Consider the following 14114-nt stretch of genomic DNA (forward strand, 5'->3'; position numbering starts at 1 on the left):
TATAAGTGGTTCAATTTATCAGACGTCACCAAACCAATTGCGGATGGTGCAGTTGTGCTCGTTATTAAGACTAATTAAATGCTAGTTATTTGTAATAAGAGATCATTATTTTATAATATTTGATTCCTTTTATATTTAGAAAATGTGCGTTCTTTTGAGGTATAATGGTATGTTAACTGAACTTTCTCTTTAAATCAAATTTTTTCCTCCTCACTTAGGCCTACTGAATTGGAGTGTCTTTTCATAATCATTAGGCTGATTCAAAACAACGGTACCCCTAATGTTCGAGACTTGTTCACAATGATGGAGTTGACATTTCCAACTTGTATTCTCTGCTTAATTGCGGGAATTATTGCTTTTCTTTCGATTCACCGATTAAAAAATTTGCAAAAATCGAACACCGTTTTCGACATTGTGCCCAGATTAGGGTCGCGTTACGCCTCAACTTATGAAATTGTGGCCCCGATGGTTCTAACTAAACGCAACATACCTGTGGATGCTAGTAAGTACTGTTATATTTTTGATTGTAATTTACCGTTTCATGTGACGAATCTTAGTTGTTATTATCCGTGTATACCCAACCATCGACCATTCCTGCATAAGTTCATAAGATATGTTCCATAAGATTGTCACTGGTCATTGAGAGCTTGTCATGAAGTGACGTAGGTCATAGATTCATTCAATGGCTGATATCATAAGCTCATAAAATATGTTCCATAAGTTTGTCACTGGTTACTGAGAGATTATCATGAAATGACGTAGGTGAAACGTCAAAGATTCTCGTAAAGGGACACCTGGTGAGGCGCTGTCAAAGGCTTAGTAATGCAGACTAAAAAAGGAAGGTGGGACTGAAAACCCTCGAGTGTAGTCTATTTCTCGCTTGTCGTTTTCGAAATTGCTCTCTAGCATAGGAAGTGTCACACCTTTAATGTTCATTTGTAAATCTAAGTCAATTAAAATGTGGTTGCATGCCATTTCATTCGCCCTTTTACCTGATTTCTGTACAGGAATGTATGAAAGAATGTTGGCTTTTTTTCCAATGACGAATGGAGCACCGATAGTTTATGCCAATTTTGCTTTGGAAAAATACTTTATGGTCTTGAAAGCCTCCACCGCAAAGGTACTTGCTGTTTCGCTCTTTACACAACCACCAAAATGCAGGAAAAGACATTCTCATCAAATGTTTCTTGATATATATAGCAAATTTTAAAATGCAAGGAAAATGTTCAAAAACCTCCGGTTGTGTATCACTTCGTCAAAGGATGGTTACGAAATGGCTTACTAACAAGGTAAGAAACCAGAACCATACGTCCTGATATTACCGTAAGTTAATACGACCCTACCTAATCGCTGAGGATTCTGGGAGGACTACTGTGCCTTAGGTGGGGGTAAAAAGACAACGTTATAGGTTTGGGGGTTCCACTCCATCCCTCTCTCCTTCAAGGAGAAATTGCACTTAGACCCCCGTCCCTAAAATGGTACTGTGCCTTTCCCCGGTTACCGAGATTACCGCTGCCCCCTTACGGCAACGTTCTCGCTCTTGCGTTCAAGCCTCCTTGGTCTAGCCTCATGAGTTTGTTTATAATTTTGAATATCCCTCGTTTCCAACAACGATTACGTGACGCGCGCCTTTACCAACGGTTTGGGATTCGAAGTTGCGCGCCACTGCATACGGTATCTGCCTCCGTTTCTTTACCCAAGCCCCTTCCCAGAGCGAATTGAAGTAAATAACATAGAATTCAATTGGTGTAATGATGTGTTTATTTATGGTTTTCCATTGTCAGTGATGAAAAGATATGGAGAGAAAGGCGTAAGGTGCTAGCACCAACTCTGCATCTAAAGGTGGTCGAATCCTACTTTGACGTATTCTACGAGAATTCACTGATTTTGGCATCGAATTTGAACTCAAATGTGAATAAGGCCACTGATATAATTCCTCTCATGGGATTCTGTACTCTCGACATTATCCTGGGTAAAATATTTCTTTTAAACAATTATTGTAAAACATTTATTTGATATCATTAAACATTTGTTAGAAACCTCAACCGGTGTTAAAATGAGAATTCAGGAAAGTCAAGACTCAAAATACTTGCATTGCATAGACACGTATGTGTTATTACACCTCTGTCCCTGGTAAGACGGTTGCACCTCAGTAATACAAATTTTGCAATTGCAGATTGGTGAACAGTGTTGTACTGCGTATAGTTAAACCCTGGTATTGGTTTGACTGCACCTTCAAATATTTTCACGAAGGAAAGCGGTATTTTGAAGCCCTCAATTACACAAGAAAGTTCACGATGAAAGTAAGATAATAACGCAATGCATCCAAGACTAAATCTTTTAAAATTTTTTATAGTGCGCTTAGTTTTTAAGAGAAATAACAGTACTCTTGTACATGAATATAAATACTTAAGTTATCGCGAATGTGATTCGGTTTAGTAACCTTGCTCCAAATGTTCTGATGTTGGGACGAATCATGTTACAATTATCCCCATTTTTATTTCACTTGTCTCGATGTTTACTTCTAAACATGTTTAACATTATTAACATTTTATTTGAACTACGGTGTATAACTACTTTCATAAGTTATCTAAAATTAACATATTTGTTCTAGGTAATAGAAAATAGGAAAAAGGTATTGGTTGAAGCTGGGCGAAACAATCATTCTGAAGATGGCAACAATGTTTTGGGATCGAAATTGAGCAGAAAATCATTTCTAGATATGGTCCTGGAAATGCATTTGCGAGACAAGAGCCTTACACTGGAAGATGTGCAGGATGAAATCGAAACATTGTTGTTAGGGGTATGAGGGATTCAATTTGTATATTGACCACCAAGTGGAATTGGTATTTGAAAAGATATTAAAAAGTATAACTCAGTGACTATCGTTGAGGAGATTCGACAGATAATTCTCTGTCCTTGGAAAATGAGTAAATAAAATTCACTTAGTGATATTTCTGTAAACTTTAGGGTCATGACACGTCGTCATTGAACATGAGTTTCGCTCTGTACCTTCTGGGTTTGAACAAAGATTGCCTTGACAAGGTTCACGCCGAATTGGATACAGTGTTTGGTACCGACCCTGATACTCCCATCAACATGGACCAGATCAAGAACCTTACGTATCTCGAATGCGTCATAAAGGCAAGGGAATTTAAGACAATTATTTACAAATAATAAACGTATGAGTATTATAGTTATGTTATTACAGTTTAAAAAAAATTATTAAAAATCATTGCAAATTCTTGATTGTACTTTAAATTTACAGGAAGCTGCCCGACTCTATCCACCAGTCTCTGTGATATTCAGAATTCTGCTGAGCGATTTGCGTATTGGTTAGTATATATTCTTAAGACAATAAATATCATCATAGCTTCATAAGGTATGTTCCATAAATTTGTCGCTGGTTACTGAGAGCTTGTCATGAAGTGACGTAAATGATACGTCATACATTTTTGAGCAACCGTATTATCAAAGACTACGACTTATATAAACTTGAAAGTATTTAATTTTCTAAGTTCATTGCTTTAGAGTTAGAGAATACTAAGATTTTAAAACAAGTAGGGAAACCAAAAAAAAACCTCTCCGAGTCGACACGCGATTAAGAGGTTTATCTTAAATAATTAAATAAATATAATTAATATTAATTATTTTAATCGTCAGTAATTTACCTTCATTCTAGTTAAATCGTTTTAAGAAATGTTATTCCTAAATTTCATTTTTTGTTAACGTTTGAATTCTAGCGTATGCCTCTTTAATAATTTTTGGAAAATTAGGGAACATAAGTTAGCCGATGTAATACCTCTCCATGACGTCATCGTCACTCGGAGAGGTAGAAAGTTTACCGCCATTATATCTCTTAATTTCTTTTTTAGACGACAACATAGTGATACCTAAAGGAAACAACGTCGCAATTGGAATCCTTACTGTCCATAAGGACCCGGTTATGTTTCCTGATCCGGAGAAGTTCATTCCTGAGCGTTTCCTACCAAACGCCGAGAACCCCATTGATCCGTACGCCTTCCTGACTTTCTCGGCTGGACCACGAGGTTGTCCCGGTTTTAAATTTGCCATGTTGGAGATGAAGATCGTACTCAGCACCGTTTTGAGGCGATTCACCGTCCATTCTCTCTTCCATCGAGACAAATTAATCATGTCCTTTGGAATGATTCAGAAACCCATAGGGGGTCTGCCTCTCGTATTCACTTTACGTAATCAATCCTAATTGTTCAATTACTTATTTTGTTAAATTTAATAAATTTGAATCAACATCTTAATATATTTAAGAAAGCGGTTTGTTGATTCATATTCGAATCATCCACTTATGCCCCAAATTAAGCAATATGAACAGTTTTTACCTCTCCGAGTGACGATGATGTCACGGAGAGGTATTACACTGGACGTGTCTGTGTGTCTGTCTGTCACCGCGATCGCAGTTGGCAAATCGGAGCAAACGTGTTCCCAATTTCCGGACCGAGTTCGCAGTATACAGAAATTCGGAAAATTTTACTTCGTTGCTTTATCCATCTTATTTAACGCTAATAATTAACTATCCGTTACACCTTCATCTGCTGTCTAACCGCCAATTGTTTCACCCAATGCCAACCGGTATTTATTGGCTTCGTGAACACCACTAGTCTTTCGTGTACACCACATACACACAATCTGTTCTTATTGGCTTCAAACACCACCATCTACCGGCCTTTCGTCTATACCACATAGACACTTTCCAATTCTAGTCCGCGATTCTCTTCATTTCAACGTTGCACAGAGGGTAAATTTGATTCGTATAAGGCTAATCTAAATTATCACATTGAACTAAAATGCTTTTCCATCGTTATAACATTCGAAAATTTATTCAAATTACTGATAAAATGCACAAGACTGTGATAAATAACCGTACTTTAAAAAGTACATTGCTTCGAAAATAAGATAAGCTCATTAAAATATTATCTATGTAAATTTATTGAATTTCATATCTTGAGATAGTTTTTATAAATTAAAGGAAGAGTTTTGGAAATGTAACATTACACCTTAAAAGAACGTTCTATTTCTAAATATAAAAGGCAAAAAATAAATGATCTCTTATTACAAAATAGTTAGCATTTAATTAGTCTTAAAAACGAGTACTACTGCGCAACCCGCCATTGCTTTAGTGGCGTCTGCTAAATTGAACCCCTACCTCTCTCAGCCTTTTGAGAATTCAACCAATCCCGTAGGTATAAGTGGTTCAATTTAGCAGACGTCACTAAAACAATGGCGGATGGCGAAGTAGTCCTTGTTTATTTTACGACTAATTAAATGCTACTGATTTTGAAATAAGAGATAATTTATTTAAATTTTAATATTTTCCCGGTTATAGTTAGAAAAAGGTAATTCTTTTGAGGTATAATCAGAAGTTTATGACTTCTTATACTGGGAAGTATTGGACACTAAGGCTTTATATAGTATCCATCCCTGCTAGTCAAAATTGCCTAGCGCAATCGTAAAAGAGGGTCGAAAGTTTCCTCCCCACTAGGAAAACGATCTAATGTACTGAAAAAAATCCCACGCCGAGAGGCTGTGGCACTCAAACTGTGGGGCGTGTTCAAAACTTCTTCAGCGCCAATCGTTGAACTCTATGAAAATCCATTACAATCCGTGGGCCTAGGACCCCACACTAGTTTGACCGGAATTTCTAGCAAACTCTATTAACAGCTGATCTTGTCACCGTTTCTGATTCGTTATCTCAAACCACAGGACACACCTTAAAGTTTCGTTACTAGCCCGCTGCTGGCGCGCAAATCAGCCTCCCAGCTCAAAATGAGGGAAGCGCCGTAGGTGGCGCGGTGATCGGACCTAATAAGAAGTCGGCTAACAGAGACGGTTCCGGATATGGTTAGAGTCCAATACTTCCCAGGATAAGAAGTAATAAACTTCTGGTATAATGTTATGTTACCTGAACTTTCTCTTTAAATTAAATTTTTTCCCTCCTCACTTACTGAATTGGAGTGTCATTTCATAATCATTAGGCTGATTCAAAACAACGGTACCCCTAATGTTCGAGACTTGTTCACAATGATGGAGTTGACATTTCTAACTTGTATTTTCTACATATTTGCGGGAATTATTGCTTTCTTTACGATTCGCAGATTCAAAAATTTGCAAAAATCGAACACCGTTTTCGACATTGTGCCCAGATTAGGGTCGCGTTACGCCTCAACTTATGAAATTGTGGCCCCGATGGTTCTAACTAAACGCAACATACCTGTGGATGCTAGTAAGTACTGTTATATTTTTGATTGTAATTTACCGCCTCATGTGACGAATCTTAGTTGTTATCATCCGTGTTTACCCAACCATTACATTCCTCCATAAGTTCATAAGATATGTTCCATTAGATTGTCACTGGTCATTGAGAGCTTGTCATGAAGTGACGTAGGTCATAGATTCATTCAATGGCTGATATCATAAACTCATAAAATATGTTCCATAAGTTTGTCACTGGTTACTGAGAGGTTATCATGAAGTGACGTAGGTCATAGATTCATGCAAAGCGACACCTGGTGAGGCGCTGTCAAAGGCTTAGTAATGCAGACTAAAACAGGAAGATGGGACTGAAAACGCTCGAGTGTAGTCTATTTCTCGCTTGTCGTTTTCGAAATTGCTCTCTAGCATTTTGAAGTATAGGAAGTGTCATACCTTTAATGTTCATTTGTAAATCTAATTCAATTAAAATGTGGTTGTATGCCATTTCATTCGCCCTTTTACCTGATTTCTGTACAGGAATATTCGAAAGACTGTTCGCTATTTCTCCAATGACGAATGGAGCACCGATAGTTTATACCAATTTTGCTTTCGAAAAATACTTTGTCGTCTTGAAAGCCTCCACCGCAAAGGTACTTGCTGTTTCGCTCTTTACACAACCACCAAAATGTAACAAAAGATATTCTGATCAAATATTTCTTGATATCTACAGCAAATTTTAAAATGCAAGGAAAATGTACAAAAACCTCCGGTTGTGTATCACTTCGTCAAAGGATGGTTACGCAATGGCTTACTAACAAGGTAAGAAACCAGAACCATACGTCCTGATATTACCGTAAGTTAGTACGACCCTACCTAATCGCTGAGGATTCTGCGAGGACTACTGTGCCTTAGGTGGGGGTAAAAAGACAACGTTATAGGTTAGGGGGTTCCACTCCATCCCTCTCTCCTTCAAGGAGAAAATGCACTTAGACCCGGTCCATAAAATGGTACTGTGCCTTTCCCCGGTTACCAAGATTACCGCTGCCCCCTCACTGCAAGAGAGAGTATGTTCTCGCGCATGTGTTTAAGCCTGCTTGGTCTAGCCTCATGAGTTTGTTTATAATTTTGAATATCCCTCGTTTCCAACAATGATCGCAAGACGCGCGCCTTTACCAACGGTTTGCGCGCTACTGCATGCCGTATCTGCCTCGTTTTCTTTACCCACGCCCCTTCCCAGAACGAATTGAAGTAAATAACATAGAATTCAATTGGCTGTAATGATGTGCTTTTCTATGGTTTTCCATTGTCAGTGACGAAAAAATATGGAGAGATAGGCGCAAGGCGCTAGCTCCAACTCTGCATCAAAAGGTGGTCGAATCGTACTTTGACATATTCTACGAGAATTCTCTGAGGTTGGCATCGAATTTGAACTCGAATGTTAATAGGGCAACTGACATAATTCCTCTCATGGGATTTTGTACTCTCGACATTGTTCTGGGTAAAATATTTGTTTAAAATTAATATAGTGAACAAATAATTTTAAATCATTAAACCTTTGTTAGAAACCTCGACCGGTGTTAAAATGGGAATTCAGGAAAGTCAAGACTCAAAATACTTGCATTGCATAGACACGTATGTATTTTTACACATCTGTCCCTGGTAAAACGGTTGCACCTCAATAATATAAATTTTGCAACTGCAGATTGGTGAACAGCGTTATACTGCGTATATTTAAACCCTGGTATTGGTTTGACTTCACCTTCAAATATTTTCACGAAGGGAAGCGGTATTTTGAAGCCCTCAATTACACAAGAAAATTCACGATGAAAGTAAGATAATAACGCAATGGATAACTGATAAGTATCCAAGACTATATATTTTATAACTTCTTATAGTGCGCTTAATTTTAAAGAGAAATAACAGTACTCTTGTTCATGAATATAAATAATAGTATAAACATAATAGTTATGTAACAGAATCCTTCCCAGGTTGTTTGTCATTCTGCTTTGTCATCAAACTTCAGATGGATATCGCAACGTGGGGTGAATTCTATAACTGTTTATTACTAAATCCTCAGAAATCAACGCACAAACCTCGTCTTGACGTGGGACAAAAATCCACAAGCGCCTGCGCCTTGGCAAATAGTTAAGCGTTATGACGGAACTATTTATCGCGAATGTGATTCGGTTTAGTAACCTTGCGTCAAATGTTGGGAAGATCATGTTACAATTATCCCCCTTTGTATTACACTTGTCTCGATATTTACTTATAAACATGTTTAACATTATTAACGTTTTATCTGAACTACGGTGTATAATTACTTTCATAAGTTATCTAAAATTAACATATTTGTTCTAGGTAATTGAAAATAGGAAAAAGGTATTGGTTGAAGCTAGCCGAAACAATCATTCTGAAGATGGCAACAATGTTCTGGGATCGAAATTGAGCAGAAAATCGTTTCTAGATATGGTCCTGGAAATGCATTTGCGAGACAAGAGCCTTACACTGCAAGATGTGCAAGATGAAATCGAAACATTGTTGTTAGGGGTATGAAGGATTCATTTTGTATATTGACCACCAAGGGGAATTGGTATTTGAGAAGATATTAAAAAGTATAACTCAGTGACTATCGTTGAGGAGATTCGACAGATAATTCTCTGTCCTTGGAAAATGAGTAAATAAAATTCACTTTGTGATATTTCTGTAAACTTTAGGGTCATGACACATCGTCATTGAACATGAGTTTTGCTCTGTACCTTCTGGGTTTGGACAAAGATTGCCTTGACAAGGTTCACGCCGAATTGGATACAGTGTTTGGTACCGATCCTGATACACCCATCGACATGGACCAGATCAAGAACCTAACTTACCTCGAGTGCGTCATAAAGGCAAGAGAATTTAAGATAATTATTTACATATAATAAACATTAACCTCTGTAAGTATCGTAATCATAGCACTATAGTTATGTTAATACAGTTGAGAAAACAGATTACAAATCACTGCAAACTCTTGATTTTACTTTAAATTTACAGGAAGCTGCCCGACTCTATCCACCGGTCTCTGCGATATTCAGAACTCTGCTGAGTGATTTGCGTATTGGTTAGTATATTCTTAAGACAATAAGTATCATCATAGCTTCATAAGATATGTTCCATAAATTTGTCGCTGGTTACTGAGAGCTTGTCATGAAGTGACGTAGATGAAACGTCATAGATTTATGAGCAAACTTATTATCAAAGACTACCACCAGGAATGTATGGAGGGCTTGGAATGGCTAAGGTCAAATCCCAATCGGCGTGAAATGATCTCGGAAACAACTGGCGTGGCTTAATTTACGCTAGTGACGTCATAGCCTGACGTAAAAATCGTATTTACCACTTAAGTTATTTTCATTCATTCATTGGCTGCCAAAAAAACTTGTTTGTTATAATTCTCCACCCTCTACCCTAGGTCCTCTGCCTAGGCTGAGAGATTCGAATATGAACGCGAACGGCGGCGAATCAGCGCATTTAAATTTAAAAAGTCTAAAAGGTCACTTCTGCCATGCCTTTTTTAACGAGTCATGACATTTTTCACCTTCGGTAGACAGCTAAACAGACGTAGGGGGAGGAGCTACACATCTCAAAATAAAAAAGGACTCCCCTTATGTTTCCACCATCAAGGGTACAACGAGAGCCCCCTTAGCCATTCCAGCCCCTCCATACATTCCTGCTACCACTTATATAAACTTGAAAATTTTAAAATTTCTAAGTTCATTGCTTTAGAGAATGCTAAGAAGTCTTGAAATATCACTTTCCGTTTCGTAATTTTGAAACAAGTTGGGGAACCAAAAAAACCTCTCCGAATCGAGACGCGATTAAGAGGTTTATCTTAAATAATTATATAAATATAATAGATATTAATTATTTTAACCGTCATTAATTTACCTTAATTCTAGTTAAATCGTTTTAAGAAATGTTATTCCTAAATTTAATTTTTGTTAACGTTTGAATTCTAGCGTATGTCTCTTTAATAATTTTTGGAAAATTAGGGTATGTAAGTTAGCCGATTCCTGTTAAGTGATAAGAAGTAGCGCAATTGCGTTAATTTGTGGTGAGAACCCTGGCAATGGGAAGATAGAAGTTTCTCGCAACCCTATACAATATTGCTAACTGTGAACTGTAAACGCAGCCCGGATGTAGCGAACACGTTTGCTCCAATTTGAGACTGACAGACACACTCCTATACGTCCAGTGTAATACCTCTCCATGACGTCTAAGTCACTCGGTGAGGTAAAAAGGTTACCGCCATTTTATCTCTTAATTTCTTTTTCAGATGACAACATAGTGATACCTAAAGGAAATAACGTCGGGATTGCTATCATGGGTGTCCATAAGGACCCGGATGTGTATCCTGATCCGGAGAAGTTCATTCCAGAGCGTTTTCTACCAAACGCCGAGAACCCCATTGATCCGTACGCCTTCCTGACTTTCTCGGCTGGACCACGAGGTTGTCCCGGTTTTAAATTTGCCATGTTAGAGATGAAGATCGTACTCGGCACCGTTTTGAGGCGATTCAGCGTCCAGTCTCTCTTCCATCGAGACAAAATAGTCATGTCCTTTGGAATGATACAGAAACCCATAGGGGGTCTGCCTCTTGTATTCACCTTACGTAATCAATCCTAATTGTTCAATTAATAATTTAATTAATTTGAATCAAAGAGAAAGTATTTGTTAAATTTTGAAACTTTGAATCGACATCTTAAATATATATATGTATTTGAGAAAGAAGTTGGTTTATTGATATTGGAACAATGTACATTTTTCCCAAATTAAGCCATATGAACCGTTTTTACCTCTCCGAGTGATGATGACGTCACGGATAGGTATTATACTGGACGTATATCACCGCGGTCGCAGTTGGCAAATCGGGTAAAATGTGTTTACAATATCCGGACCGCGTTTGCAGGTCACAGAAATCAATATTTGCTTCTACTCCATTTTATCTACGTTATTAAAGACATTCTGGCTTTTAAGATTATGTATGTTTGTGTTTTGTGTGTGGAGAATGGATAGATGAAAAGACCTTTATAACTTGGTGTGATAAGACCTTAATGTAATCCCAACCATTGGGTCATCTCGAATATTACCTTAGAGAGTTAGAAAACATGAATACTGTACTACATTAGCACAAACGAAACTAACTCACCCTCCCCACCCTCAACCGCACCTAGCTAACAGGTAAATTATTTTACGTGACTTGTTTTCTTTTCTCGCCACTCGCGCCCGGCGTATTCGACGCGAAATATTGTTCAGTGTGGACAGGCTCTTTTGTCGGCGGATATTAACTAACAGGCGGAAAAGGTTGAGCTCTTATTTTTAATAACATGTCATTTTTAGTGCTGAGGGTTTAACCTCTTCCCGCTCCATCGGGTGGTCACCCTGGTGGAGCAGAGCAAAAGGCCTTGTCGTGGCGTAGGAGGCCCGAGTTCGGTTTGCCGGTTAGGATGGTTCCTTGGGTTCGCCCTTGGTTCGGATCGTTCCTTGCCCCGTTCCGGCAACGTTTTGCTCGGCCGCCTCGCCCCCGTCCGGGTGTTGCTTTGGCTCTTCCCCAGCTCTTGGCAACCCTCTGGGTGTCGTGGATACATTGTCTGGACCGTATGGCACTGCTGTGCTCGGAGGGAAATCCTTCGTCCCCTCGAGCCTTCTGCTGCCTTAGTCCGTCCCTGTCGCCGACCACCTCCTTTCTGGGCTCGCCGCTGACGGGGTCCCGCTTCAGTCACCTGCTCAAGGGGCGTTGTCGGGCCCGCTAGCCGACCCTGTGTGCCTTGACGGCGGTTCCGCAGGTACATTAGGGAACATGATGGACGACAATTGGGGGGGGGGCACTGATAACGCCCCCAGTTAGGTGCAGCGCCTAATCAAATGTTCTGACATGCTAAGCTCTATAAACGATAAGTCGAAAGATTATGGAGTACTTTGAATAAAAATGTTTTTCCATCGTTATAAGTTTCATAATTTATTCAAATTACTGATAAAAATTTGCAAGAGTGCGGTAAATTACCGTACTTGATAATGGTACTTTGCTTCGAAAATTTGACGAGCGCAGCGAATAATTTATCTATGAAATATTAAAGCAAAGCGCGGGTTCGAAAGGGAAGTTCCTTGCGAACTCAAGATTTGGCTTGATGAAGGCAGGAGACATTTGTGGCCGGGGTTTTTAAGTCCTGTTATAAATCCCGCCCACTAGCTTTCGCCAAGCTAAACCCGGACTTTAGGAAGAAACTCACCCGAGCTTTGCTTTAAAATTTCATATCTTGAAAGATACGTTTTTATGAATTCAACCCTTACTGAATTCCAATGCACTTTCATAATCATTAGACTGATTTCAAATAACGGTACCTTATATTCGAGACTTGGTGAATTGTTCACTTTTTATGCAACGATGGAGTTGACTTTTGGAACCTGTATTTTCTACTTATTTGCGGGAATTATTGCTTTCCTTGCGATTTACGGATTCAAAAATTTACAAAAATCGAACACCGTATTCGACATTGTGCCCAGATTAGGGTCGCGTTACGCCTCAACTTATGAAATTATAGCCCCGATGGTTCTAACTAAACGCAACATACCTGTGGATGCTAGTAAGTGCTGAACATTACATTTTTGGTTGTAATTTACCGTTTCATGTGACGAATCTAAGTTTTTATTATTCGTGTATACCCAACCAGGGATCCATGTAATTTTAGAAGCAGGAATGGAGAACGGTTAGCCTTTACTTCAGTCCGACTCATAGCCCGGTATATAGTTGGGAAACCAAAACAGACCTCTCCGAGTCGAAACGCAATTAAGAAGTTTTTCTTAAATAATTAAATAAAAATAATTAATGTTAATTATTTTAATCGCCATTAATGTACCCTAATTCTTGTTAAATCGTTTTAAGAAACTTTATTCCTAAAATCATTTAAACATAGCTATTGTTGACGTTTGAATTCAAGCGTATGCCTCTTTAACAATTTTTGGATATTTAGGGTATATAAATTGGGCGATTGATTCACAATAAATGATAAGAAAACCCGCAATTGCGTGAACCTTTGGTGGAAGCCCTGCCATTGGGAGTCTAAACGTTTCACGTAACCCTAGCCGATCGTCGCGTACTGTTTAATGGGAGTAGAAGCCAAAAATTTGTTTCTGCGAACACGTTTGTACAAATTTCCCATCTGCGAACGCGGTGTCAGACACTCACACAGACACGTCCAGTATAATACCTCTCCATGACCTCATCGTCACTCGGAGAGGTAAAACTTTAAATTATCTTATTGGCTCACTTATACTACGTTTTGATGACGTTGCTGACGGGGACGACGAAAAATACGTAATTCCTTTTTCCCCCTGTCGCTATGACCCGCCTCTTCTTTCATACCCCTCCGTCCCGTGGAAGGGGGCCCGGGACTTTGACGCGCGCCCACATTACTCTGTTCTCCATTCCTACTTCTAAAATTGCATGGTTCCCCGATCCAACCATAGACCATTAAATTTAAAACTTGTGTGCCATTTCATTCTCCAATTTTCCTGATCTCTACACAGGAATATATGAAAGACTGTATGCGATTTTTCAAACGGCGAATGGAGCATCGATGGTTTATATCAATTTTACTTTCGAAAAATATTTTATTGTCTTTAAAAACTCCATCGCAAAGGTACTTGGTGTTTCGCTCTTTCTTGGGAAAAAGACATTCTGATCAAATTTTTCTTGATATCGATAGCATATTTTAAAATGCAAGGAAAATGTACAAAAAAATCGGGTAATGTATTACTTCATCAAAGGATGGTTACGCAATGGCTTACTAACTAGGTATGAAACCAGAAGTATACCTGCTTTTATGATAAGTTTATAAGATATGTTC

General features: G+C 38.6%; 4 protein-coding genes across 4 annotated transcripts; all 4 read left to right on the top strand.

Annotated features, from left to right (window-relative positions):
* Nucleotides 1–142: 142 nt before the first annotated feature.
* LOC149647273 (cytochrome P450 4C1-like) lies at nt 143–2312 on the top strand. Its single transcript, XM_089849616.1, has 7 exons — nt 143–159; nt 219–502; nt 1008–1120; nt 1201–1289; nt 1785–1972; nt 2037–2106; nt 2177–2312. Exons 1-7 carry the CDS (start codon nt 143–145, stop codon nt 2310–2312), a joined length of 897 nt encoding a protein of 298 aa, XP_089705742.1.
* A 7-nt stretch (nt 2313–2319) lies between these two features.
* Nucleotides 2320–4225, top strand: LOC149647274 (cytochrome P450 4c3-like). Its single transcript, XM_089849617.1, has 5 exons — nt 2320–2391; nt 2615–2803; nt 2971–3144; nt 3269–3335; nt 3876–4225. Exons 1-5 carry the CDS (start codon nt 2320–2322, stop codon nt 4223–4225), a joined length of 852 nt encoding a protein of 283 aa, XP_089705743.1.
* Nucleotides 4226–8382: 4157 nt separating this feature from the next.
* Nucleotides 8383–9149, top strand: LOC149647275 (cytochrome P450 4c3-like). The gene is made up of 3 exons (XM_089849618.1): nt 8383–8469; nt 8587–8775; nt 8943–9149. Exons 1-3 carry the CDS (start codon nt 8383–8385, stop codon nt 9147–9149), a joined length of 483 nt encoding a protein of 160 aa, XP_089705744.1.
* Nucleotides 9150–10476: 1327 nt separating this feature from the next.
* On the top strand, nt 10477–10893 carry LOC149647276 (cytochrome P450 3A31-like). The gene is made up of 2 exons (XM_089849619.1): nt 10477–10495; nt 10544–10893. Exons 1-2 carry the CDS (start codon nt 10477–10479, stop codon nt 10891–10893), a joined length of 369 nt encoding a protein of 122 aa, XP_089705745.1.
* The last annotated feature ends 3221 nt before the right edge of the window (nt 10894–14114 follow it).

This window comes from Phalangium opilio, unplaced genomic scaffold (assembly GCF_054372755.1).
Source record: "Phalangium opilio isolate 3A_F unplaced genomic scaffold, DU_Popi_V2 ptg000089l_1, whole genome shotgun sequence".
NCBI lineage: Eukaryota > Metazoa > Arthropoda > Arachnida > Opiliones > Phalangiidae > Phalangium > Phalangium opilio.

Excerpts from the sequence above, each read along its gene's own strand:
- LOC149647274 (XM_089849617.1), top strand. The coding sequence starts at position 2,320 with ATGCATCCAAGACTAAATCTTTTAAAATTTTTTATAGTGCGCTTAGTT. Across the intron at positions 2,804-2,970 it reads TCGAAACATTGTTGTTAGGG|GGTCATGACACGTCGTCATT; the intron begins GTATGAGGGATT and ends TGTAAACTTTAG. Across the intron at positions 3,145-3,268 it reads ATCTCGAATGCGTCATAAAG|GAAGCTGCCCGACTCTATCC; the intron begins GCAAGGGAATTT and ends TTAAATTTACAG.
- LOC149647275 (XM_089849618.1), top strand. The coding sequence starts at position 8,383 with ATGACGGAACTATTTATCGCGAATGTGATTCGGTTTAGTAACCTTGCG. Across the intron at positions 8,470-8,586 it reads TGTTACAATTATCCCCCTTT|GTAATTGAAAATAGGAAAAA; the intron begins GTATTACACTTG and ends TATTTGTTCTAG. Across the intron at positions 8,776-8,942 it reads TCGAAACATTGTTGTTAGGG|GGTCATGACACATCGTCATT; the intron begins GTATGAAGGATT and ends TGTAAACTTTAG.
- LOC149647273 (XM_089849616.1), top strand. Across the intron at positions 503-1,007 it reads CAACATACCTGTGGATGCTA|GAATGTATGAAAGAATGTTG; the intron begins GTAAGTACTGTT and ends ATTTCTGTACAG. Across the intron at positions 2,107-2,176 it reads TACTTGCATTGCATAGACAC|ATTGGTGAACAGTGTTGTAC; the intron begins GTATGTGTTATT and ends TTGCAATTGCAG.